This window comes from Scleropages formosus, chromosome 5 (assembly GCF_900964775.1).
Source record: "Scleropages formosus chromosome 5, fSclFor1.1, whole genome shotgun sequence".
NCBI classification, from domain to species: domain Eukaryota; kingdom Metazoa; phylum Chordata; class Actinopteri; order Osteoglossiformes; family Osteoglossidae; genus Scleropages; species Scleropages formosus.
Window position 1 is genome coordinate 1515929 of NC_041810.1, and position 27685 is coordinate 1543613.

The 27685-nt window shown below is 44.3% G+C and overlaps 1 protein-coding gene and 1 long non-coding RNA gene across 2 annotated transcripts in view; both read left to right on the forward strand.

Moving 5' to 3' along the window:
• The window catches only part of LOC108930430 (uncharacterized), a gene marked incomplete at its 5' end in the record, with an annotated part of 157895 nt that overhangs the window by 112460 nt on the left and 17750 nt on the right, over nt 1-27685 (forward strand). The window contains 2 exons of the mRNA XM_029251848.1: nt 4424-4709; nt 4857-5002. Coding sequence (XP_029107681.1) covers nt 4424-4709; nt 4857-5002 — 432 coding nt within the window. The remainder of the gene's footprint in view (nt 1-4423; nt 4710-4856; nt 5003-27685) is intronic.
• On the forward strand, nt 12913-14788 carry LOC114910573 (uncharacterized). Its single transcript, XR_003797703.1, has 5 exons — nt 12913-12935; nt 13234-13302; nt 13525-13587; nt 13847-13930; nt 14606-14788. It is a non-coding gene; the product is annotated as an uncharacterized LOC114910573 (long non-coding RNA).

Genomic DNA, 27685 nt, shown 5'->3' on the forward strand with positions numbered 1-27685 from the left:
AGTTCGACTGGCAGGCGGACCTCACCTGTGTTCTGGGAGACTAGAATTCCATCATAAAGGCTCATGGTACACAGTGTGTGACCCCGACTTTGACCTCCAGGACGCAAAGGTTGTGTGTCGACAGCTGGGCTGTGGGACAGCTGTACAGGTGCAGGGAGCAGCAGTTTTTGGTAAAGGGGATGGCAAGGTGTGGAAGAATAAGGTTGAGTGCAGAGGTGATGAACATCATTTTCGACAGTGTTTAATATCATCCACAAAGGACATAAAGTGCACTCATGACACTGACGTGGGACTGGAATGTTTTTGTAAGTGTCTTTTTCAAGTGTCTTGATTTTGAAGTGAAAGTGACAGCTTTACATCTTTTTACTTCCCAGTATGAACAGTAAAAGGAGGTAATCGTATAAGAACAGAAAATGCTTATGACTATCATAAAATCATCAAATATATATCTTCTAAGAATAATCAGTAATATTATGCCCTGGAATATTTATGTGAATTTATATTTAAATGTCAGCTTCAGGAAACAGTGTTGTTTTTTGATATTTCTTGTATTTAAATTCTCTCTTATCCCTCGTGCCCTTTATCCAGGGTACACAAACTCCAGCCTGGTGGACGGCCCAGACTCCTGCTCCGGGAGGGTGGAGTTACAGTACCTCACTGAGTGGGGCACAGTGTGTGATGCATCCTGGGATCTGAGAGCAGCCAATGTCCTCTGTCAGCAGCTGGGCTGTGGCAGTGCTGTAGCAGTGCCAGGACAGGCCTGGTTTGGAAATGGCAGGGGTCGCATCTCGGTTGATGTGTTTGAGTGCCAAGGGAAGGAGGCCCGCCTGTCCCAGTGTGCTGTTTCTTCATGGAACCGAACTCCATGCTCTCCTGGACACGATGCAGGAGTCATTTGTACCGGTGAGGAGCCCTTGGACCAAGAGCATTTTTCCTTCTGTACGTGCAGATACCTCTGGCTGTATGCCGGTGTTCCAATAAAAATTCGTAATGAATGGTGTCAGTGCGTCATTCTTTGCCCCAACTGACCCTAGAGCACAGTGCGCTACTGTCACGCCCCCCTCAGTGCAATGAGGATCACTGGCAGCGGATCAGGGAATGACCGCATAAAAGGGTGGTCCGGAGCACACTCGAACAAGGAACCTTGTTCAGCCTTTATCATAGCGAGTGTGCTTCCTGAGTTCTTACCTCTCCTGTTCCACCCATCCTTAGCCCTGTTCTCCCGTCTCCTTTCCCTTCTCTTGTTAAGATCCTATGGTTTTCATGATCTCCTGCTTGACTCACGGATTACAGAATTCGGTTCGTCATTTTGATAATGTTTGTGTGTCGGCGACCCTTGTTTTGTCTTGTGACACAGTTTTTGGATTCCCCTTTGAACCCCAACGCTCCGTGCTTGGGTCCAATGGCCTCCTTCTGAAGTGACACCATGACAGATACAATACTATACACAGAATGCTAGTGCTGTAAGACAACCTGTAAGAGATGCTAATGTTTCTGCAGGATCATCTCTCTCCAGCCTCAATGGGACGGTCCGACTGTCTGGAGAGAGTGGCTGTGAGGGTCAGTTGGAGGTTCACTACCAGCACACCTGGAGCAGAGTTCTCCTGGACCCCTGGAGCTTTAGGGAGGCCTCCGTGGTCTGCAGACAGCTGGGCTGTGGCTCCACAGTGAGGATTTACAGCTCCTCCATGTCTGGAACAAGGGACACTGATGTGTGTCTTACAGGGTATCAGTGCTCTGGGACTGAGTCTCACCTGGTCAACTGCAGTGCTCCACACACACTCAATTGCAGTTCCAGCCCACAAGTGTCCATTATGTGCTCCAGTGAGTAATAATCACTTATTATATAGTGCATTCATAATGAATATTATTTAGAGATGGATGTGTCAGATTGAGGGGGGTGTGGTAGTGCAGTGGTCTTGACTGGGGCCCATTGTGTGGTGGGTCTGGGGTTCGAGTCCTGCTTGGGGTGCCTTGCAGCATGACAGTCTTGTACCCTCTGTTGCCAGGTTAGGCTCCAGTTTGCTGCGATTCTGCTTTGGACAAGTGGTTGTGAACTGTGTGTGTCTGTATTATACTGGTTATTTAATGTTAATTCTATTTTACAAAACATGGTATCTCTTTCTCCCAGAACATAGGTCCCTGAGGTTGGTGGGTGATGAGGGTGGCTGTGCAGGGAGGCTGGAGGTATATCACCAGGGCACCTGGGGGACAGTGTGTGATGACTCCTGGGACCTGAATGATGCTCAGGTGGTGTGCAGACAGCTCCAGTGTGGCACGGCTCTCCATTCCACCTCTTTTGGTCCAGGAACTGGATCCATCTGGCTGAGTGAAGTGCACTGTGTTGGGAATGAGTCGTCTCTGCGGGACTGTCTGACTGCACAGCAGGGACAACATGACTGCGTTCACAAGGAGGATGTGGGAGTGGTATGTTCAGGTCAGTACTTAGCTGTGTCTTTGTCTTGCACTTTAAAATAAATTCAGTTTTTTAGCAAAATGTTGATCAAACTTCTGTTTTTACCTTCATGGTAAATATTAAAACATGCACTGGCTTTCTTTATAACAATCTTTTCAGTTACAAATTTTCAAACATTGATGTTACCAGAAATGAGTTGTAACTAGTTATTTTGTTACTTATTCTCAAGTTGTAGTGAAGGAGCTGTATACTTTGTTTTCATGCTAGTGTCTGCTACTCTCTAATATTGATGCTCTAAGTGAAGCATTGCTAACCTATATTGTCTGACTGAGTAAAACGAGTTCAAAGACTGTGACAAAACCCTGTACAGTTTTATCATCCTTGGGATTTTAATCATGAGAGCTGACTGGTCTTTTCTCTTGTTTACTGGGACAGTGTTACCTGATCACTCTGCTTTCTCATGGGACAGTCAGTAATGTAGCAGTCAAGGGTAATAACTTTTAGCCTTGGAGTTCAAATGCTGGTCGTGTTGCAACTGTACTGCCTTTGAAAAAGGTCTTTATCTCAAACTTGAGTGTGAATGTGTGGAATTAAATTTGTAAAAAGCTGTAAATTATTTTGGTTAAAGGTGTCAGCTAAATGAAAAATGAATACATGCACTATCTATGTTATTCATCCTACTTTGAACTGGAATATTATGAGTAGAAAATAATATATGGTTTTAATGATAGTGCCTTCCTTTCTAATGAACCACTTTTCATTCTCAAACTGATGACATATTTTGTGTACTTATTAATTTCAAGTGTTTGTCCATTTCCTTACAGAATACAAAGAGATGAGACTGGCTGAAGGTTGTTCTGGGCAGTTGGAGGTTTACTATAATGGCACCTGGGGAAATGTGTGTTTCAATCAAATAGACACCTACACAACGAGTCTAATTTGTCAACAACTCAACTGTGGAGCGAGTGGAACTGTTTCTAGTACAGGATCTCGACTGAAAGGAGCTCCAAACTGGCTGGATAATTTCAAATGTCGCCCGCATGACTCCACACTGTGGCAGTGTCCATCTGCTTACTGGGGGGAGAGGAGATGTGACAAGGATGAAGTTGCCAATATTACTTGTAAACGTATGAGTATATAAAATATTAACATAATTATATTTTCATCATTGTTTTGTTAAAGTTTTACATGATAAATGCCACAGTAGAAAAACAACTGATTTCAGCGCAAAGATGAGATCACTAACGATCAAGACTCTGCACATACAAATAAAAACCTGGTGTAAATTCACGCAAAACACATACACACATGAAAAAAGAAATGAAACAAATAGGTGTATCAGCACGGCTGCTGTACCAGATGCCATATTAATTGTCAAACTGAGTTATCTATGTATATTTGAAGACTTTGTAATGTAAGATGAGATTTTTTGTGAAATCTACTTTGTGCAGGAAAATATCAGATAGTAGTTTAATAGATATAGACATGGACTATAGACTAGAAGGTTACATTTTCAATAGTCACTGCCTGTACCTGCTATAGTATGTGTACTCTCAAAAAATACTCACTTGTATGAATTTCTGTGATATTGTGAGCTAAATTAACTATTTAGTAGTTATCAAATACACACACACATCTTCAGAACTACTTGTCCCATACGGGGTCACTGGAGCCTAACCCGGCAACACAGGGCGTAAGGCCAGAGGGGGAGGAGACACACCCAGGACAGGACGCCAGTCCGTCACAAGACACCCCAAGCGGGACTTGAACCCCAGACCCACCGGAGAGCAGGACTGCGGTCCAACCCACTGCGCCACCGCACCCCCCTAGTTATTAAGTATACATTTTTTTTTTTGTCAGAAGAAAATTTTTGTCAAACTTACTCAGACCAAAAACATAGAAGTAGTTCTGGAATTTAATGGAAATATTTTGGCTGCATGATCTTTCAGCATCTGTAGAATCACTCACATAATGTGAACTAATTTTCTCCACATCCTCTCTCTCCAGAAGAAAATTTTGCTTTGAAGGGAACAGCAACTCAGTCGTCCCAGTTCGACTCTAATGGTGCTGCTGGCAAAGCTATTGATGGGAAGAGAAATACAAAGTATGCAGATGGATCCTGCACTCACACTAAGCAGGATTCCAAACCGTGGTGGAGAATGGACCTGCACAATGTGTACACTGTGACCTCAGTGACCATCACCAACAGAGGAGATTGTTGTCCTGAGAGAATCGATGGGGCAGAGATTCGTGTTGGAAACTCCCTGGATGACAATGGCAATCAGAACCCCTTGTACGCAATGTTACAAATCTTACTGGCATGGGTTTTAAAACATTTGAATCATTTAATGTGTTTATCATATTTAGAATGTTAAATATCTTTCAAAATTCAAAATACTTGGAATATAACATCTTGTTTATATTGAATGTTATATTTCAGATGTGCTGTGATCACCTGGATCCCAGCAGGGAACTCCAGTTCTTTCCAGTGTAATGGGATGACAGGTCGCTATGTCAGTGTGGTCCTCCCAAGATCTGACTTCCTGACTCTGTGTGAAGTTGAAGTTAATGGATACATTAGTACTGGTTGGTATTAGCGGGAAAGGTATTGCTACCACAATAATTATAATGGCTACGTCACAGTTAGAGAAATGTTTGTCCTGCTGTGGAAACCACTTTTGAGGTAAAAATATCTCAAAATTCACATGGAAAAGGTTTTATTTCTGAGCAAAAATTGAGTGGAAAAATCTTTTTCTATCATTTAGACATTTGATTACATTAATTTCTCTTGAATAGCAGCAGTATGTAGCATTAAGGTTAAATAAGTCTGGCAGTAAAGTTTTATTTCATATTTATGTTCTACCACAAAACTTTCATCAGTCATTCTTGTCCAGTCGAAAATGGTCTGACCTGGTCAGCCCACTGGGTAGGTGTGGAGTGATTTTTTTTTTCCCTCATAGTCATAACGTAGGATATGTTTCATGATCCAATTTAAAGAAAATAATTATTTGGGACTCTTTGTAAAATTCGGAAATGCATCAGTCATCAGAAGTTCAGTAGAAAGTGACGGGTTTGGCAGTTTCGATAAAGTTTTCCAGTTACTCTAAACTGGTCATGTACTATGTTATATTATGTTCAGTTCAGACATTATTTCATGCTGTGCTGCTGTATCTCAGCACAGAGAAGATGATCTGTGATGTTCACTGAGCTCCTTTACCTTCACGTGTGTTTTCTGCCTCCTGCTCTATGGTCAGTCACAGTCTTTATTTACTTCCTTAGGCCAACTGCCCCTGAGACTTCAGGGAGGCAACAGGACATGCTCAGGGAGGGTAGAGCTGTGGTATAAGGGCTCCTGGGGGACCATCTGTGATGACTTGTGGGACATGAGTGATGCCGAGGTGGTCTGCAGACAGCTGGGCTGCGGGGCAGCACAGGAGGCTCATGGGAATGCTGCGTTTGGGAAAGGAGATGGTTCCATTTGGCTGAGTGAGGTGAAGTGCAAGGGTGATGAACTCCACCTGTTGGACTGTCCTCACTCTCTTCAGGACCACACGACCTCCTGCTCTCACAAAGAGGATGCTGGTGTCACCTGTGAAGGTGAGATTTGCCTGTCAGCTTCATTACATTCAATAATACAGTGAATTATTAACAGCAGGATAAATTAAACAACAAATCTGTAACAGATGTATTAAATGCATTGGAGGTGCGTCACTGCTGTTCGTGGTGTTTTGGGTAAGTGTAATTGTTTTGCTACCGCTTTTTCCTATCCCGCATTCGTGTCGTGTAGCTGTGCGGGTTGATAGATACAGTCGGTTGTGTGTTTGTGTAGCGTTGCGTGGCACTGTAATTATTTTGTTTGTTAAGTAGTATTTAGTGGTTTGTTAAGATGACCGTTCTCCGGATCATTTTTGTTTCCCGTAGCGGGAGTGGGCATGACTCCATGGTTCGATTAATTGCGTCTGGTTGGTTGTTTGTTTTGGTCGCCATTGTTGGTGTAGTTTTGGTTTCGATTAGGAAGTCAGCTAATAGGCGGTATCCCAGTTTAAATAGCAGCTGGTGATCCGTAGCGGCAGCAATTGCGGCAGCCTCTTGGTGCAAAGACTCGGGGTGCAAAGACAAGAGAGTCTACCCATGGGAGTCCACCGATGGAGGCCACTGTTACAGTTGTCCTCAAGGGAGCATGCGTCCAACATGTCGGCCATCAAAGTCTTCTACGGTAAGCGAGCCGTGCGATTTCGCCACCACCAGAGACCTGGGTGTTCGCGCTGCTACAGTAATCTGGTTTATCCTCACCTGTGAAACCTTCCATCTTGCTTTACTTTCTCCATGGGACTCTGGAACTGCCAGTCCACTGTGAGAAAAGCTGACTTCATACCAGCCTATGCCTCCCATCTCTCACTGAATCTCCTGGCCCTAACTGAAACCTGGATCACCCCAGACAACTCAGCCACACCTGCAGCACTCCCTACTAACTACTCCTTCTCTTACACCTCTCGTTCCTCTGGCAGACGTGGAGGCACAGGCCTGCTCATCTCTCCCCAGTGGGAATACTCTATTCTTCCTCTTCACTTGCATGATCTATCCTCTTTTGAATGGCATGCTGTCTCTATCACTGCCCCAATCACTTTTGTTGTGGTTGTCCTTTATCGCTCTCCTGGCCCTCTTGGCCGCTTCTTGGATGACCTTGACATCTTGTTGAGCTCTCTTCCAGAGGACAACTCTCCGCTAATTCTCCTGGGTGACTTCAACCTGCACGTCGATGACATTCATGCAAGCGGCCTTCTGTTGCTCCTACAGTCCTTTGATCTCTCCCTGTCCCAATCCCCTGCTACTCACAAAGCGGGCAACTGCCTTGACCTTGTATTTCCCGCAACTGTGGCTGTCTCGTCCTCTCTGTCACTTCGCTGTGTATCTCTGACCACTTCTTCATTTCCTTTCAACCCTCCCTCACCACTAACTCCTCGTCTCTTCCTGCACCCGTTGTCACCTTTCGCCGCAACTTAAATCTCTCTCACCTTCCTGCTTTGCCTCTGCTACTCTGGCCGCTTTCCCTTCTGCTCCACAATTCTCAGATCTATCTACAGATGATGCCACTAACACTTTCCTCTCTGCCTTATCTTCCTCTCTTGACTCTCTCTGTCCTCTGTCTTCTTGATCAGCATGCCTCATTGCTACCCCATGGCTGTCTGATACGTTACATGCTAACAGGACCAAACTGCGGGCTGCAGAACGAAGATGGCATAAATCCAAAACTCCATCAGATCTGGATGCTAACCAGTCACTCTTAGCTGCTTTTCAGTCTGCTGTCTCTTCAGCTAAAACCTCCTTCTTCCACAACAAAATACAGTCTACATGCAAAAAACCGTACAGACTCTTTGCCACCTTCTCATCCATTCTGTATCCCCCGCCACCTCCTCCTCCCTCTTCTCTCACTCCTGAAGACTTTGCTTTTTCTTTTCAGAGACAAAGTCAAAGCGATCACTGATAAATTCTCACCATCAACCTGCCTGGTTCACGCTGGACCTCCCTGCGAAGCTATCCTCTCTAACTTCAAGCCGCTCTCTGAATCTGAAGTCGGTGACTTCCTGATATTGCGCAGAGCCACCAACTGCTCGCTTGATCCAAACCCATTATCAATCCTTCAGAACATTTCCCTGCAACTCTCCTCCTTCATCTCTTCTATCATTAACTCCTCACTCTCCTCTGACTGTTTCGCAGCTGCCTTCAAAACTGCTCTAATTTCACCTCTGTTAAAAAAAAATCCTCCCTGGACCCAAATCTGGTTGAAAATTACAGACCGGTCTCTCTCCTCTCCTTCCTGTCCAAAACCTTAGAGCGGGCAGCCTGTGATCAACTGTCTGATTTCCTCACCCAGAACCATCTGCTCGATGGTTATCAGTCTGGTTTCAAAGTTGGTCACTCCACTGAGACTGCCCTTCTGGCGGTATCTGACACTCTCCAAGCTGCTAGAGTTGCCTCCCTCTCCTCGGTCCTCATCCTCCTCGATCTGTCTGCAGCGTTCCACACTGTCAATCACCGGATTCTACTCTCCTCTCTTAACCAGGATGGGATCAAAGGTGCGGCACTAAGATGGTCTGAGTCCTACCTCTCTGACAGATCCAATCAAGTGGTCTAGCGGCGCTCTCGTTCTTCTCCTCTGCCTTTCTCAACCGGTGTTCCGCAGGGCTCGGTATTGGGTCCTCTTCTTTTCTCCAGCTACACCTCCTCCTTCAGTCCGGTCATAGCCTCCCATGGATTCAAACACCACTGCTATGCTGATGATACCCAGCTCTTTCTTTCCTTTCCACCTGGTGCGTCAGACATCTCTGCACGCATTGCTGCCTGCCTGTCGGACATCTCTTCATGGATGTATGATCAGCACCTCTGGCTCAACCTCTCTAAAACAGAGATTCTTTACCTCCCAGCTGGCCTGTCCTCCTGTCACGACCTGTCGATCAAACTGGAAAACTCACTCATTTTGCCTAGCTCCTTCGCTAAGAGTCTGGGAGTAACGATTGATGCGAGTCTGTCATTCTCTCAACATATTGAATCCACAACCCGGTCCTGCAGATACATCCTGCATAATATTTGTAGGATCCGTCCCTACCTCACTACTGATTCCGCTCAACTACTTGTCCAGGCCATGATGACTTCTTGTCTGGATTACTGCAACTCTCTCCTGTGTGACCTTCCTGCTAATGCCATCAAACCTCTGCAGCTTCTACAGAATGCTGCTGCACGAGTTGTGTTTGATTTGCCAAAGGTCTCTCCCTCTACTCATTTCTCTGCACTGGCTTCCTATAGCTGCCCAAATCAAATTCAAAATCCTGGTTACTGTGTACAAATGCATCAATAGAGCTGCTCCTAGCTATTTACAAGACTTAATCAACCAGTACACCCCAGTCAGGCCCCTTTGCTTGTCTACTTCTGCTCGCTTGGTGGTCCCGCACACGAAAGGCAAAGCTCGGAGGTTCTCGGTTCTGGGTTCATTGTGGTGGATTGACCTTCCCCTGTCACTCAGAACTGCGGAAACTCTGTCTATTTTCAAGAAGGGTCTGAAAACTCACCTTTTCCAGATCCACTTTGCCCAAGATCTCTTTAGCTCATTTACGGTGTAACTGTTCACGCATTGTAACTCCATAAGCATCCTCACATACAACCTTTATTCAGCCATTACTCTGGCATTGTACTTGCTCATTTGTGTATTTTATAATATTTAAAAAAATAATAATAAAAATTGGTGGGAGGGTATTGGGATTTGTCTATCCTGTGTCTTATGCACCTATTTGAACGATGAACCTCGGTGCAGCAAGTGGTAGGGAACAAACTAGGTTTGCTCGAGACTTTCATGTCTGCAGCTATGTCTCCTTCTCTTAATGTAATGCATAAATTGTACTTTTGCTGAGATGTACGTCGCTTTGGACAAAAGCATCTGCTGAATGAATAAATGTAATGTGATAAATTTTGACCCTACTGGAATACTTGGGTGCTGGTGCACCTGGAGCCTTTTGGTTTTAACTTTAGTTTGATAGGAGCAGCTTAGGTTAAGTACCTTGCTCAAGGGTATTACAGGCTGAGGTACAGATTGAACCTCTGACCTTTGGATCTAAAGGAAGCCATTCTAACCCCTATGCTACCACCTTTCCCTGTTAAAGAGTTTGGGACCTTATTAGAGTGCAGCTATGATCCAAATGATGTTATTAATAAGACATCCAGCTAATACTGGTTTCATCAAAAACATAATGGCAAATTTCACATTTTTCTCAAGTGTTTATTGAATATTTTATAGGACTGAGTGCATTTTTGCTTCTGTTTTTCAGGCATACCTTCTGAACACACAACAACAACAGGTAAAGTATAGTCTTCATGCCTTGTATTTGTATAATTATTGAGTTAATAATAAAAATTCTGTAAAATTACATGTAAATAATGCTTTTTTTCAGGAATTCCAGAGACAAGCACAACCACAGTAAAACCAGGTATTTTTGTTTCCTGTTTATTTGTGTATAGTGAAAAGGTAAATTACATTCCTTCTGTTTCCTGCAAGGGGCGCAGTGGGTTGGACCGGGTCCTACTCTCTGGTGGGTCTGGGGTTTGAGTCCTGCTTGGGGTGCCTTGTGACCGACTGGCATCCTGTCCTGGGTGTGTCCCCTCCCCCTCCAGCCTTATGCCTTGAGTTGCTGGGTTAGGCTCTGGCTCCCTGTGACCCTGCATGGGACAAGTGCTTCAGAAAGTGTGTGTGTTTCCTGCAACAGGAACTTGTTCAATTTTATTTGTGTTTGTCTTTCAGTTGGGCCCAGACCACCATCCCCAATGTTCATCCCTGCTGTGGTCTTCCTGGTGCTGGGGGCTCTTCTCTTCCTACTGCTAGTGCTGCTCGCTGGTCAGTTGTACCAGAACAGGGTGCTGAAGAGAGGTACAGAGCAACACTCCTGATCACATGACTTTTCACATGCAAACAGCATCAATATGGACTATTTTTAATTATTAAGACCTTTTGATAAAATGTGTGTAATGAGTGATATTGTTTCATCCCACTGTGTTTTTTTGTCTTTGCCCCACAGCCCTATACCAGGGGGGTCTCACGCCTCTACATGAGGCCATCTACGAGGAGATAGAGTACAACCTGACCAGAGGGGAGACATACGGAGGTCTCAGAAAGGGTGAGAAAAATCTGACTGTCCTTCTTATATTTGGAAATGAGGAAATAGAGATAGAAGGACAAAGAGCTAGAAATTTTATTTAGCCTGAAGTAAATTGTACAACTGGACCTCCTGAAGTCCACCGCCATCTTTTTAGTCTTTCCAGTGTTGAGCTACAGTTGGTTTGGTTTGCATCACTCAGCAAAATCCTTCTCTAAGCCTCTGTACTCATCCTCCTACCCATCTCTGATACTCCCAACTATTGCTGTATCACCTGAGAACTTCCCTGTGTTTTACCTGAAGTCCAAGCTGTACAGGATGAACAGGGAGGCAACCAGAACTATCCCTTGAGTGGTCGGTGTGCTGCTCCTAGCCATGTCTGATACACAAGCTGCTGTGTAACTCTCAGCTAGTCCACCATCCAGGACACCATGGATGTATCTATCTGCATAGACTAAAGATTCTCCCCCAACTGCCCAGTCTGAGTTGTTTTAAATTCACTGGAGAAGTCAAAAAATATTGTCATAATAGATAATGTACATGCTGGTACATTATGTACTGTACATAGTAATATACGTACTATGCTGTGTAAAGGTATATAGAATAGATGAATATAGTATACAAGGGGGGACAGCTAGTAGTGTAGTGATGTAGTGACTTTGTTCCAGTAAAGTTACCCAACTGTATAAATGGATAAATAATTGTAAGCTTGTAATAACTATAACCGGCATAACATTCATTGTAAATCACTTTGGAGAAAAGCCTCAGCTATAAATGAATAAATGCAAATACAGACACCCCTCTACTTACATAAATACAGATATATGTTAAAAAATTGCTGGAATCCACATTATTTATGGATTGTGCTTTTATTTTACGAAAACATCTAAAATATGTTTAGCGCAAGTCGGTGTAGCCAGACAAAGCAGGAAGTGCATCTTCCCAGTTCCTGCGTGTTTTGAGCCGTGAACGCGTCTCCCCTCATGTAGTGCTTTCTCCGTGTATTTTTTATCCATTTCATTACTGACAACGCCTGGTGATAAATGTGCACTGAAATGCAAATGAAAATGAGAACCGTCTCGCAAGCGTACAGCAATCGATTAGGTTTACGACAGTGAAGCATGCTGCACATGTAAAGGAGCACACGATGACAGCACTCGATGATTTTGAATGGTGGGGGAGGAGGGAAATCTAACAAGTTACTTTTGACTTAGATAAGGGGTGGAAAACTTATCTTTTTGCATAAGTCGATTGGTGTCTGAACATTTAAGTATAATGGAAATACATGCTGTCAAGAAGGGGTTAAACATAAAAACTAATTCTGCATTACAAACCTGAATATCTGCAGACAGTAATGCTGTAAAAACATACAGGATTATAGTATCATATGTACAGTGAGTGTACAAAATGTGAAACTTTGCTGAAAACCACAATTTTCCATCAGTTACTGTTGCATATTTTTAATCTCTGTGTATGAGATAATGCCACCCTGCAGATAAAAATCAGTCTCGCAGGTATAAAACTTTCCTCTTGCTGGGCTTCCATCTGGAACCATGTGATCAGAGCTGAAAAGCCACACGAGGACCTTGCAGATGCAGTGCTGTAAACCCTCCAGATGAGAGACAGCAGTCAATAGGGAGGAAGAGGATGTTGGTGATAAGAGTGTCAGTTAGCGTTTCTGGGTGTGGGCGGTAGCTGCTCGAACCTCACACATCCTGTCTTCTCTCAGTGTGTGAGGCATCAGCAGAGAGAACTTCATGTATCTTCTCTCTGAGGACAGGACTGAGTGTGTGTCTCCTTCACAGGAAGTGTCCTGTCTGAGGATGTGCCCTCTGGGTATGAAGACGTGGAAGACAGTGAGGGAGACCCCCTCTCAGGTAGGGGGCTTGTGGTCTGTGTACTGTCACTGAGTGTGTGTGTGTATGTGTGTGCGCTCTAATTAAACTAGGACTGTTGCTGATGCTCAAATGGGTACCATTTGACCATGACTGCTTTGTATGATCATTTGGTTTGTATATTTGTTGTGTTTTTGCTCCTTATTAATTTAGAATGTTTTCATCATAATAAAAAGACACATGCAATTTTTATTTTCTTATTACTCCTTACGTATATAAGAGTATGTATAGAAAAATGTGAATAAAGTCTGTGTATATCTTGAACATCTCTTCCTTGCAGGGAAAGATGAGAAGCCAGAGGACTATGACGATGCGTTTCCTGTAGAGAAGAGTGCAGGAGGTTTGTCAGGTAGGTTTGTGCTGGGAGCTTCACGTCATCCTAATATATCAATTCATCGGTATCAGTGAAAGGTGTCCAATAATCAATCATTATAATGTATAGTTCCAGTGTACAGTAACAAAGCGTAAATGTATTCTAGAGTACATTCTGTGAACCATAGCAGGCAGTAGAGTGAGAGGAAATGACACTTGAGAAGTGCTTTTAGACACAAATGGTTCTTCTCCGTTACAGAGAAGCTGTCTACAGAAGACACACCAGAGGACTATGATGATGTTACCATGGGACAGAATCCAGGTAGTTTGTCAAACAAATTAATGTGTTCATTGTGTTGGTTGGGAAATTTTAAATATAAATGTAATTTATGTGTAATTTATGGATTACATTAAAGATCATTCCAGTCCAGTTTCTTAATTCTTGCTTTAGAATTTCTCTGCGGTCATTAGAAGAGTTCTGAAAAACTGAAGGTTCTTGTATGACAATAAAAGTATTTCACCACAGTATAAATTTGTGATGCCTAAAATCCCTACAGAGCCAAATGACTTCTCTATTCCAGGTTCCAGACTGATGGGGACAGAAGAAACAGTGGAGGACTATGATGATGTTGTGAGTGTAGAACAGAGTCCACTTGTGTTACCAGGTGTGTTTCTCTTTGTAGACAAATGATGGTGCAGAACATGCTTTTCGTCCACCACCATGTTCTTGTCAACTCTGTCTTTTTAAATCTGGTTTTCTCAGGGTTCTGTACCACTGCTTTATTTTTACTTTGTCTTCAGTACATCCGTAAAGAAAAAAGTACTTATACACCATTATATTTCTGTCACTATTTTATATTCAAAAGTACATTACTGTAACTTGATTTGCACAAAGGTATCAGATCATGTTCTGAATCTGAAAATTTCCCACAAAAACAGCCTATTGCAATAACCAACTTGGTTATGTACCCATTTATGTAGCAGGGTGATTTTTAACATAGCAGTTGAGGTTAGTACCATGCTCAAGGACACTTTAGCAGAAAATGGGATTGAAACCTAGAACCTGAGAGTCCAAAAGCAGTAGTTCTTCACAACATTGTCTGCTTAACAGTGTCATTTTACTTGCACTAGAGATTTAATTTATTGAAAAGATCTGAAACTTAATATTGTTGCAGTTCATATTTCTGCTGTTTCAGACCATTAACGGCATAATTTGAGTCAATGTGACTTCAATTTTGTTCAGTCTGACACTTAATAGTACTTTCACTTGAGTACTGTGTTTGACTACTGTGCTCATCTCTTGTGTGTACAAGGATGTGAGTCATTGTGTCTCCCTGTAGGAAAGAGAGCATTGACCACACTGCCCCCTGTGGAGGGACCCCCTGCTCCTGACCCCACTGACTATGATGATGTAGAGGATGGGGGATCCTCTGCAGTTCTGGAATCAATGTGTGACTGACAGTCCAGTCTGAAGGTCCTTGTGCCCAAAGCTTCAAACCAGCTCATTAAAATTATGCATATAAAGTGGCCGTTAAACTTTTACGTTTGTTTTTTTATGAGAAGATAGATTCATACTTTAGAATAAAAAGGGCTTTTAAACTTGTAAAAATGTAAATTTGCACTTTAACACTTGACAATATGCATCAAAATTAAAACCAAACTGGACTAATGCTGTGTCTGTTTTATTATTGACTTATATGTGTTTGAAGGTATTAAGCAAGAACTTAGTTATTTCTGACTTGATTGTCTTCTTCTTTGTGCTAAACTCACGACATTAATGTTTAGCCTCCTCTACATACCTATAGCACAGCAAGGTCTGGCAGCTCCAAAGAGTGACCAGGCGGGGAATTAATGTGGTCTTTTTATTTATTTTAATCATACTTTAATCAAAATATAACAACACAATTCTTTGAACAAGTGGGAGCCAGCAACACAATAGCAAGCACCCAAAATATGGTACAAATCATTATAGTCAACAACTTACAGCATGAAACTATGTCTTCCTCCCCTCTTCCTTCACCTCCCAGTCTGTGATTTTCTTTAGTCCTTTGGATATTCAGCTGCACCTGGGGCTCGCTGTGCCAATACAAGGCTGCACCCAGGTTCAGCTGTCAGTCTTACAGGTTTGGCATGGCCTAATTCTAGCTTGCCTTATTTACCCTTTGCGACTGTCTACAGTACCTCACCTCTATCTTCATCACGGTGAGGCCACTGTTTATTCTTGTTACTTAAAGGTTACTTAAACCTGCATCTTTGTTCTACTCCGCTTGGGTTCTTGGCCTGTCACATGGAGGTCCTGGGTGATGATGGTTGCCTCCTAGCCTTGTCCTTCCATCATCTCAGTAGGTGCAACTATTATTTTTTTTAATAACAATTATTAAGGTTTAACAATTAGCAATAAAGATAACCAGTAATAATTATTAACAATTGCTTGAAGCCACTGCATGACACATTGAAGCCATAACACTATCCTGTGCATACATCCTGTTTAAGAAAACTTCTGCAGATTCCAGCCATATCTCATGACATACTCTACACAGCTCCCAGTCCAGGTCATGGTAATATCCTACTTGGACAACTGCAACACCCTTCCTTCAGGCCTCTGTCATCAAGCCCCTCCAGCTGATACAAAATGTCATAACAAGACGTGTGATCTACCAGAGATTTCCCATGCATCTCCCGTCCTCGCCTCCGTCCATTGGCCTTCTGTAGCTGCTGGGATCAAGTGCAAGAGTGCTTGTAGCCTGCAACATAGTCAAAATATCTACACCATGATATCTTCAGGACCTGATGACTGCCAACACTGCAGAAACACTGCTATGCTCTGCCACCTCTGGCAGCTTGGTGGTCCTACATTGAAGACGTTGAAAACTGAATGACAGTAGGTTCTGGTTTTTTACTATATTTGGTAGAATGAGCTCCCTCTCTCCCTCAGAACTGCTCTCTCCCTTTTGTTGTAGTGTACTTACTTTTTCAAAATTTTCCTGCTATTTGCTCTATTGTATAACGATTCCTTCCTTTTACTATTCATTATGTGGACCTTATTTATGTCTTTTATTTTTATTCCATTATGTTTTCACTTGTATGGACCCTCAGCAGCAGAACATGAAACATTGTCTCAACTGAACATAGTACAACAGAATACATGACCAGTTTAGAGCAACTGCTTGGTAGCCTCTATTGCAAACCGTATTTGGCTGGGGTTAATGTGTTTTGAGGTACATCTTTTTAAGTAAAGAAAAATAAACCTTTTTGGTACAACTATTTCAGTTTTCCACTGCTGCCTCCATCTGTCATCCATATCCTCACACCAAGTTTTTGCAAAAGTGCAGGGCAGGATTCCCACCACATCACTGTCCTGTAGCTCAGACTAGAACTCAGAAAGTGCCAGGTATCTATCCTTCTTCTCTGTGTGTTTGTGTGAACTGACAGCCTGTGGGTTGATGATAGGGGGATAATTTTTTATTGCTGGCATTTCTGTTTTTTGTTTTACTGTAATGCCTAGGTAAGAAGGAGAATAAAGTGACAATAATAGTGTTCTGGGGTGCGGTGGTGCAGTGGGTTGGACTGCAGTCCTGCTCTCCGGTGGGTCTGGGGTTTGAGTCCCGCTTGGGGTGCCTTGTGGTGGATTGGCGTCCTGTCTTGGGTGTGTCCCCTTCCCCCTCCAGCCTTACGCCCTGTGTTACTGGGTAGGCTCTGGTTCCCTGTGACCCTGTATGGGATAAGTGGTTCTAAAGGTGTGTGTGTGTGTGTGTGTGTGTGTGTGTGTGTGTGTGTGTGTGTAATAGTGTTCTTGTACTAATCAAACTGTTGGTTCTTTGTTCAAGCCACACTGTTAGTGTGATGACTGGATGATGTCCTGCTTCTATGATGCCCTGGCTGTAAATGAGCAGATTCTGTCCCAGAAGAAAGCACAGCTGCAGCAGCTGCAAGATCAGGTGGACCGACTGGAGCAGGAGAAACATGTGCATCACAGGGCTTTGCTGGAGAACAGGGACAGATGTCAGCTGCTGTTTCCAGACTTTAATTTAGTCTTTTTCAGTATCCATTTACTAAATCTTCAGTATTTAAAATGTTTTCTAGCAGATTTGTTCCAGTATCTGTGTTCTCCAAAATCACAAGGTGGCATTAGTGTAAAATGTACGCATTCATCTTATCGAAGTGTGAACGTGCAGATACTCCATACTTCAGTTGAATCTGTTTTATTTAGGTGTACTCTTTTTTTTTTTTTTTTTGTTCAAGGAAAACAAGGGTAAAGAGAACTAGGAAGAACTAGGAAGGTGTGCGTAGAAGGGACTGTTCATGGTGAAGGTGCTTCTCTTCAGGATCCCCTTTGTTCCCCTCCTGAAAGTCACCACTGCAAATCCTGCCACACACCGTGACAAAGGAGCAATTGCACTGGGTCCTACTTGATCTGCCTTGGTTCCAGTGGTGCCAGGAAGTCCAGAACTTGTCCAATGACTGTGACATGCTGTGGCTTTGTGTTTTTTTTTCTCTCATTTCTTAAGCTGCTCTATTTTGTCATTCGCAGTCAGTATTTCTTTGGTCTGCTTTTGAGTGGAGGTCGATGGATGATGAGGACTGCCTCATGAAAAGAAAACTAGTGATTCTATTCTGTCCTCAGTGCGCGTCTAACGCAAATCGACAGATAGCTAACAAGCTTCCAGAGAAAGTCAGAGGCTGGAGTAAAGTTGAATGCCTTTACTGTTGTCTTCCTTCTCATGAAAGTACAGTCTTTTGTAAAACTAAAACAATACAAAGCAACACTAATTACTAAACGTTAGTTACATATCGTTAAATACAAATACCCATAAATACACAAATAATGTCTACACTATTAACATAACGTAAATATTACATTCACGCTGCTATAATTTACTAAAAACGTAAATGCAACTTACAAGCGATGCTTTCCAAGGCACAAACAAGGAGGGAAGGCACTGGAGCTGCAAGCCGACCGCATGGCACACATCGACTGAAGACACTTCCCGATTCTTAAACCATATCCACGCCTGTGTCACGTGGCCCATCCATCCAATAATGTAACAGTACGAAATAACGTAAAGAATAACGTTATTCTCCTAAATGACCACTAGGTGGCAGAAACCCAAAACAAATCTAAAAATATCTCACAGAACAGTACACTCCCTGCCTGGTATTAAATAAATACCACTATCTAGAACAAGGGGAATAAAGATCAGTCTATTGCTTCAGCATTCCTGAGTAGGACTGTCTCAGAGACAGGCCTCAAAAAGGTCTTAGCTGACCCAGATCTTGCGACCTTGAGTTCCACCTTTCTGACCTTCCCATCCTGGTCAGGGAAGGTTCTTGTTACCAAGGCCATGGGCCACTCATTCCGCTACGCCTGGCTATCCTTGAGCAGGACCAAGTCACCGTCTTTAAGATTAGGCCGTGCATCCTGCCACTTGGCCCGGCTTTGCAGAGTCGGAAGGTACTCGCGCCTCCATCTGCTCCAAAAGGTGTTAGCTAAATGTTGCACCTGCCTCCACTGTTGACGGTGGAGATCTTTGGCATCAAAGTACCCTGGAGGTGGAGGGTACGTACACAACTTTTGTGTTAGGGGAGAAGCAGGAGTCAAAAGAAAAGGCGACTCTGGATCTGAAGAGATAGGTCAGAGGGGCCTAGCATTAATGATTGCAGTGACCTCTGCCATCAAAGTAGACAATGCCTCATGCGTGAGGCGAGAAAGACTTGTCTGCTTGAGCATAGAGTCAAGTATGCGTCTGGTGATACCGATCATCCGTTCCCAGACTCCTCCCATGTGGGAGGAATGAGGGGGGTTAAAGACCCAGGAACAACCTTCTTCTCCCAAGTACCTCCTGATGTTGGGCTGATCAGGATCAGTAAGGAGTAATTGCAACTCCTTGCAGGCGCCTGTAAAGTTAGTTCCACAGTCAGAACGGATTTGTTTAGCAGGTCCCCGCAAGGCAAAGAATCGTCGCAAGGCGTTGATGAAACTTGAAGTATCCATTGCCTCAATGAGCTCTACGTGCACCGCACGGATGCTCATACAGGTAAAGAGTACTGCCCAGCGCTTGCTATTGGCCTGTCCTCCACGAGTTCGCCTTGTGGTAACAGTCTATGGGTCAAACACGTCAACACCCACATAGGTGAATGGTGGCTTTGTGCTCAGGCGATCAGGCGGTAAGTCTACCATCTTCTGTGCAGTCATTCTTCCATGAAGCTTGTTACACATGATACATTTATGTACGATATTGTTGATGCACTTCCTGGCTCCGATAATCCAAAATCCTGCTGCGCGCACAGACCCTTCTGTGAAGACACGACCTTGGTGCTTAACCTTCTCATGGTAATGCCTCGCAAGCAGTCTGGCAATGTGACTGTGGCCAGGAATGATGAGAGGGAATTTCTCTCTTCTGTCAAATGCTGATTGACTGAGCCTACTCCCTAGTCTTAGAAGACCTTCTTCATCCACACAAGGGTTCAACTTCCTCAGTGGGCTGTCTTTTGGGATGTTCTTTCCCTCAACCAGGCAGGTGAACTCGTTACTATACGTCTCTCTTTGCACACACCTGATGATCAGGGTTTCTGCCTTTGCCAGCTCTTCGGCTGTGGGAGGTCTTTTACACTGATGCCAACCATTGCATGTCTCATGCTTAGCTTCTCCCGCATTTCTTTTGGACTGAATGATATGTGACAAGAAAGCTATAGCTCTCACCAGAGACTTCCAGGAAGAAAACCGCTCAAAGCTGTGGGATCCTAGATCAGGTGGAGAAACAGTTGTGACATGAGAATGAACTTCAGTCTCAGAATCTGGGTTAACTAGTTCATATGACTCCTCCTTTAAGGTGGATACTCTTGCAGGAAGAGAAAGGAATGGGGGTCCTGTGAGCCATGTTGAGGTAGCTATCTCAGCTGTGGACACAGATCGAGTTGCCTGGTCTGCTGGATTCTGAGTGCTACAGACGTAGCACCACTGATCGGGCTTGGTGAACCTCAGGATGCGTTGTACTCTGTTGCAAACATACACACAGAACCGTCTGGTCCTGTTATATATGTATCCCAAAACGACCTTGCTGTCTGTGTAGAACTGCAAGGTATCGAGGCTAATGTCCAACTCACTCTGAATCAGCTCTGCCATTTCCACTGCCAACACAGCAGCTCCAAGCTCCAGTCGTGGGATGGTGTGCACGGACAGAGGTGCAAGTTTCGTTTTCCCCAAAACGAATCCCACGTGGCACTTTCCATCACCGCCAATAACCTTGAGGTAAGCCACAGCGGCAATGGCCTTCACAGAGGCATCTGAAAAAACATGCAGCTCTTTTCTTTGAGCAGTGGCAAACGTTGCATTGGTGTAGCGTCTTGGTATCTTGAACTTACTCAGATCTTGCAAGGAGTCTGTCCATATTCTCCATTCTGCTTCCTTGTCCTCTGGCAGAGGACTATCCCAGTCAAGAGCTTCGCTGTTGGTGAGCTCTCGCAGCAGGAACTTCCCTCGGATGACGACTGGTGCGACAAATCTGAGAGGGTCAAACAGGCTGTTAACCGTGGCTAAGACACCCCTACGGGTGAAAGTTTCTCTGCTGGCACCTCTCTGAAGGTGAAAACATCCTGTTTGAGATCCCAGCTTAACCCTAAGCTGCGTTGGATGAGAGATGAGTTGTCATCAAAGTCTACATTCTGCAGGTCCTTTGCATGGTCTTCTGGATGGAAGGCCTTCAGGACATCAGGGTGGTTTGATGCTATCTTATGAAGCTACAAATTGGAGATAGCAAGCATGTCCTGTGCTCTTTTCAGGAGGTCAATAGCTTCAGCTGCTGTTGGGAGTGACTTGAGACCATCGTCGACATAGAAGTTATGTTCCACAAAATCTTTGACATCCATACCATACTCATTTGCTCCATGCTGAGCTGCTCGACGAAGACCATAGATGGCTACGGCTGGAGATGGGCTGTTGCTGAATACATGAACTTTCATTCGGTACTCGACAATCTCTTTGTTGAGGTCATTGTCCTTGAACCACAAAAACCGAAGAAAGTCTCTGTGATCTTCCCTGACAATAAAACTGTGAAACATCTGCTCGATGTCCCCTATCACAGCCACTGCCTCTTTTCGGAAGCGCAGCAAGACTCCCAGTAGGCTGTTGTTGAGATCTAGCCCAGTAAGTAGCACGTCATTCAGACAGACGCCACAATGCCGTGCACTGGAGTCGAAGACAACTCTGATCTGACTTGGCTTGTGAGGATGGCACATGCCAAAGATGGGTAAGTACCACCGTTCCTCTCCCTCAAGCAATGGTGGAGCTAGCTCGGCTTGATCGTGATCGAAGATCTTGTGCATGAAGTTCACAGAGTGAGCTTTCATCTCAGGTTTTTTCTCTAAGATACGACAAAGGGATTTGAGGCGAGTAAGAGCTTGGTCCCGATTGTTTGGGAGCCACTGCCGAGGGGATCGAAAAGGAAGTGGTGCCACCCAGCTATTGGTATCGTCCATAAACATCTCTTTGGCCATGACCTGTAGAAAGAGTCTATCTTCAATGGAGAGACCAACTTTGTTATCGTCCTTGGTTCTCCTAAAGATCATACTGCCAAGGTTGCAGTCCTCAAGCATTGCAGTGTCGTGTGCAATTCCATGCAAAGGGTTGCAATGCTGGGCCTCAACGTCAAACCTCTCCTTGACCTGGAGGTGATTGGGACATGGAGTAAAAAAAGATGGACGTCCGTTTTCCAGAATGTTGGTCCGGAAAGAAGTTACAGGTCCTGGCTTGTGTGCTGAGCCCAGGCAAACATTGCCTATAACTACCCAACCAAAGTCTAATCTCTGAGCATAGGGCGCGTTGTTTGGACCATTGCATTGCTCTCTGACCTTGTGAACCTGCAGGATGTCACGCCCTAGAAGCAACAGTATCTGGGCTTCTGGATCTAGCTGTGGTATTCTGTGAGCAATGGGTTTAAGATGACTGTGGTGCTGTGTGACTTCTGGAGTCGGAATCTCTGACCGATCGTCTGGCATGTGATTGCACTTAATGAGTGTGGGGAGCACCACACTTGTCTTTCTATCCAATGATTCCGCCATGAATCCTGTGGCTCTCCTCCCAAATGTCTCGGTGATTCCTGAGCATGTGCGGAGAGTATATGGCGAGTGTGACCCACTGATGTGGAAGAGGTTAAAGAATTCAGATTTTGCCAATGATCTATTACTCTGGTCGTCCAGAATAACATAGACTTTAATGGCCTTTCCTTGGTATCCAATGGGATAGATCTTCACCAAACAGATTTTAGAGCAAGATCTAGGCCCTTCAGCTTCATCACAGACCTCTGTGCACGTCGAGGTGACCACAGACTGCAAAGACTCTTGTTCACCCTCCCCGCCATGCTCTGAGGAGGGGTCTGCTACATTCCACGGAGGCAGTCCAGGGTGAAGCGCAGAAATGTGAGCGTCACTCTCACATTCTTTACACTTTAAAGCTGCCTTACAGTTTTTAGCCAGGTGAGCAGTAGAAGAACAGCATCTGAAACAGATATTGTGTTCCTTAAGAAAGGTATTGCGCTCTTCAAGTGGTTTGCTCCGAAAACCTCTGCACTTTTTTAGAGGATGAGGTTTCTTGTGAATAGGACATTGTCTGTCGACGTCACTTAGCTTCCCACTTAAGCCATCCTGCTGAGAAGCCTGTTGATGTGATGCGACTTCAGTCTTGTGAGCAGAAACCTGAGTATTGAAATATCCCGATCTCCTCTCTCCTCGTTCGTGTTTTGGTGATCCTGATGAAAACCTGTAGGAACTATCTGGGGGAGTGGTAGAGACTGTTGAGAGAGTAAAGCTAGGGTCATTCCTTCTGCGTGCTTCACTACATACAAAGTTCGTGAAGAATAAAAATGGAGGAAATGAAACACCGTACTCTTCTTTGTATAACGAGCCTTGAACTAACCACCTCTCTCGAAGACCAGGTGACAACTTTTCCACTATGGGGTTGACGCCCTTGGCGGTATCTAGGTAAGAGAGCCCAGGCAAATAGCCTTCAGACTTAGCAGACTCTACCTCCCTAAGCAGGTCTCCTAATTCCCTGAGCTTTAAGGGATCCTTGTGACTGACTTTAGGAAAACTCTCTATCCTGTCAAAAAGAGCTCTTTCAATTACTTCGGGGGAACCATAGCACTCCTCTAGGCGTTCCCAGGCCATCTTCAATCCTGTAGAAGGGCTGGCAACATGCGCGGAACGGACTCGCATTACATGCTCTGAAGACTGTGGGCCTAACCATTTTGTTAAGAGGTTGAGCTCCTCGCTAGCAGTTAAGTTTAGCCCTCCAATGGCGTTGCAGAATGAAGACCTCCATGCCCAATAATTTTCTGGTCGATCGTTGAACTTGATGAGACCAGAATTCACAAGCTCTCGGCGTACCAGGTAAGTTGCGATGTTGCTCATACCAGTCCTGTCTTCCTGCAGCTGGAATGAGGTTCTGTTGAAAGAGGGAGGCTGCAAATGAGCAGAAGAGTACTGACGATTGGGATGGTGATGAACTGCAGGCGTTGGTCCTTCAGGTAGCTGTACCCTGTGGTTGTTGTTGTCCCTCGTGATGTGTTGACAAGCCACTGGTGTTGACCTCTCAGGCTGCCTTGCTGCATGTTTAGGTAATGTGTGAGGAGATCCGCTGTGATCGGGAGTCTGCTTCTGTGCACCTGATGTAGCTTCGGGTTTGGTGTTGGGCAAAAGAGATGGTGAAAACAGCTGAAGCGTTGGGGGTTCTGTATCACTATCAGATAGCTGGGAATGTTGTTTGACATAGTCGCGGGTACGTTGCATGGCAACACGAGCCGTTGCATGGTAACTTCCGCCGTCCTCTCGACCCTCCATCTCTGCTGCTGCCTCAAAGACTTCAGCTTCTGCTACAGCTACTGCAACTTCTTTCTCCTGCGCCAGTGCTGACAGCTCGGCAGCTATGCGTGCTTCTCGGACTTTCAACTCGGCCTCGCGCTGAATGAAAGCTGCACGAGCGCGTGCAGCTTCAACTTTGGCGCGAGCCCTCACTGCAGCTAAGCTGGCTGAGGAAGATTCAGATGAAGTAGAACGTTGTGATTTTGTTTCATACACGTTGTCCTGTCGTGAAATGCCCTCATCGGCAATGGACAATCGTTCCAGTTCGGATACTGGGGTGTGCGACATCATGAGCTGCTTTTCCCTTGCTTTCCCGTTACTGTAGTGCCTGCCGTGAAGTCGCTTTTTTACTATTCTGTCCTCAGTGCGCGTCTAACGCAAATCGACAGATAGCTAACAAGCTTCCAGAGAAAGTCAGAGGCTGGAGTAACACTGAATGCCTTTACTGTTGTCTTCCTTCTCACGAAAGTACAGTCTTTTTTGTAAAACTAAAACAATACAAAGCAACACTAATTACTAAACGTTAGTTACATATCGTTAAATACAAATACCCATAAATACACAAATAATGTCTACACTATTAACATAACGTAAATGTTACATTCACGCTACTATAATTTACTAAAAACGTAAATGCAACTTACAAGCGATGCTTTCCAAGGCACAAACAAGGAGGGAAGGCACTGGAGCCGCAAGCCGACCGCATGGCACACATCGACTGAAGACACTTCCCGATTCTAAAACCATATCCACGCCTGTGTCACGTGGCCCATCCATCCAATAATGTAACAGTACGAAATAACGTAAAAAATAACGTTATTCTCCTAAATGACCACTAGGTGGCAGAAACCCAAAACAAATCTAAAAATATCTCACAGAACAGTACAGATTCATTTACCATTAAACACACATAAAATGAAAAACATCTCAACCTAAGAATAAAACAATGTGGAGAAATTTCAGTTGACACAACAAATGAAATCACACATTATGTAACCCAGAAACTGTACATGTGGACAGGTAATTATTATATTTAAAAACAGCTGCCTTGTTTGTGTACAACCATACATGAGTATCAGGATCCACAGAACAAGACAGATAGTGAAAAGAATATAAGAGAAGAAGCCTCAAAGAGCTGGTTTAGAATGAAAGAAAAGGTTTAAGATCAGAAAGACAGGCCGTCAGATTGTGAAACAGCATTTTTCAAGGCTGCTGCTGAAAGGCACCAACTGACTTCAGCCTGTTGTAGATCAGGGGTACTCAAGTTCAGAGGCCAAGCGGGCCACATTTAAATCGCATAAAATGCAAAGGGCCACAAATTACATTTTGTGTCATAAGACTTGAAGACAATATTTGCAGTTTTACTGATTTAGAAATGCGGTTTATTACTTATCTAAGTCTTGCTTATCCTTGTCCTATTTAAAATAATGCTGAACATGAAAATAAAAAAAAAAATCTGGAACAAAAAAGTGAATTAACAGTTTGTTTTGCTATATTAATGCATAAAAAATGCATTCATACTCAGAGTATTAAACAAACTCAGAATGTTCAAACTCAAAACACACACACACATTCTCAGAACCACTTGTCCCTTATGGGGTCACGGGGAACCGGAGCCTACCTGGCAACACGGGGCGTAAGGCCGGAGGGGGAAGGGGACGCACCCAGGACGGGATGCCAGTCCGTCACAAGGCACCCCAAGCGGGACTCGAACCCCAGACCCACCGGAGAGTAGGACTGCGGTCCAACCCACTGCGCCACCGCACCCCCCTGGCAAACTCAAAACATTCTTGAGCAAATATAGTTCGCAAGCCCTGATGAAAAGAAGTCCTTATTCCTAGTGGGAAATCTGAGTCTGCATTCTTTTCTTTTCACAAGCAGTTTCAAGTCTGGCTGTTGCTCACTGGTAGCTGCTCTTAGGCAGTCTGTCAAATGTCTGTCAGTTAGACGAGAACGTTGCTTTGACTTTATTATTCCCATTGCAGAAATGAGAGAAAGCGTTTTTAACAATGCCACGGATCATGATGGATCGCTGGGCGTGAAACCCCGCTACTAGCAATCATCATGTCTTTTACCTTTTGACACCTGAGATCGCTGCCGTGTGGATATAATCCGATAGGCGACGGTGAAGTCGGGATGAAGTTGCTCATGTCATGGTGGCGCTGCAGATTAGCTCGCTTGAATACAGCAATTGTTTTCTGACAAATGAGACACATTGGATTGGTTTGCCACCTAGTCAGTATCTCTGCAAAGGCAAATTCCATTTGCCACGTAGGGTTGAAAACTCTGTTTTCATCGTCTATCTTCCTTTAGTTAATGTACAGTACATACACACATTTTCACAAGGTTTATGACAGATGAGGAGTCGTGATGATTTGTTGCCGCTTGATCAGGTCCTTTTAACTTTCGCGGTTTCCGTTGACCGCCATTAAATATAAGCTAATATTATCTTTATATTTCATACTTCAATATTTAACAATTGACACAATGCAAAGTGTCAGGAGTATCAACCGCATTTAAATGACGCAAACATAAAGTCACACCGCCTAATATTTGCGCTACTTTTGAGCGCAAATTATAATAAAAATACATCATCTTCAGCATGACGCGGGCCACAAAATTAATGCCGCGACAGGCCGCCTGTTGAGTACCTCGGTTGTAGATACACTGTTACTCTGAAATTGGTGAGGTGAATAAATACCCAGCAGGTCAGGAAATAGAAAAGTCAAAAGAAGTACTGTCTTCGGGAGAACAGTCTACGGGTCTCTTGTGTACTGTTTAGGAACCAACCAAGAAAATGTCGCATCACAAAAAGCTCAAACAACCATGCAGAAGAAGGCGCGGGTCACAGAACGCAGGTACAATATGGCGCCCAGTGGAGGGGAACGTAACCTTCTTATTTTGCTGCCATCTGGTGGATTAGAAAAGTTACTGCAGTTCGTTGGAAAAGGTAATTTTTCAATTGAATATAACTGCAGTATCTGTTTGTGGCCACAAGAGGGTGGAAAGTAAACGCGAAGCGATGAATTTCGTCAGCGCTATAGTGAGTGTATCTACAGTAGTTTTTATAGCAGCGTTAATTTCAAGCAGGCTGATGACGAGTAGCTAAACTACTATGTATAGTAACTGCTCTTCCAGTTTTGGTGGTGGTTGTCTGGAGTCTCTCTCAGAAGCAAAGTGCACAGTTCGGTTGGGACACCAGTCAGTCGCAGGACAGTCTCACTAAAACACACACACACACACACACACACACACACACACACACACACACACACACACACAAAGAGCAACTTGGCTTCACCAATTCCCCTGAAACATAAATTGTAAGACAACTAACTAACAGTGAATTCATTAAGTAGCAAGACTCTGCACACAGTGACTCAAGTCCATGACATTTTGGAGACTTGGCTGATTGGCAGATGTGTTGCAGATGTACCGAGTCCCTCCTGTAGAGGGCGTCCTCTGATGGGAACTGCTGTGCACGTGCTGGGGGTGTGTCGGTGGGAGGGAAACCACATGAATAGGAGAACAGCACAGGACCTCCTCACAGACACTTTCGAACCCAG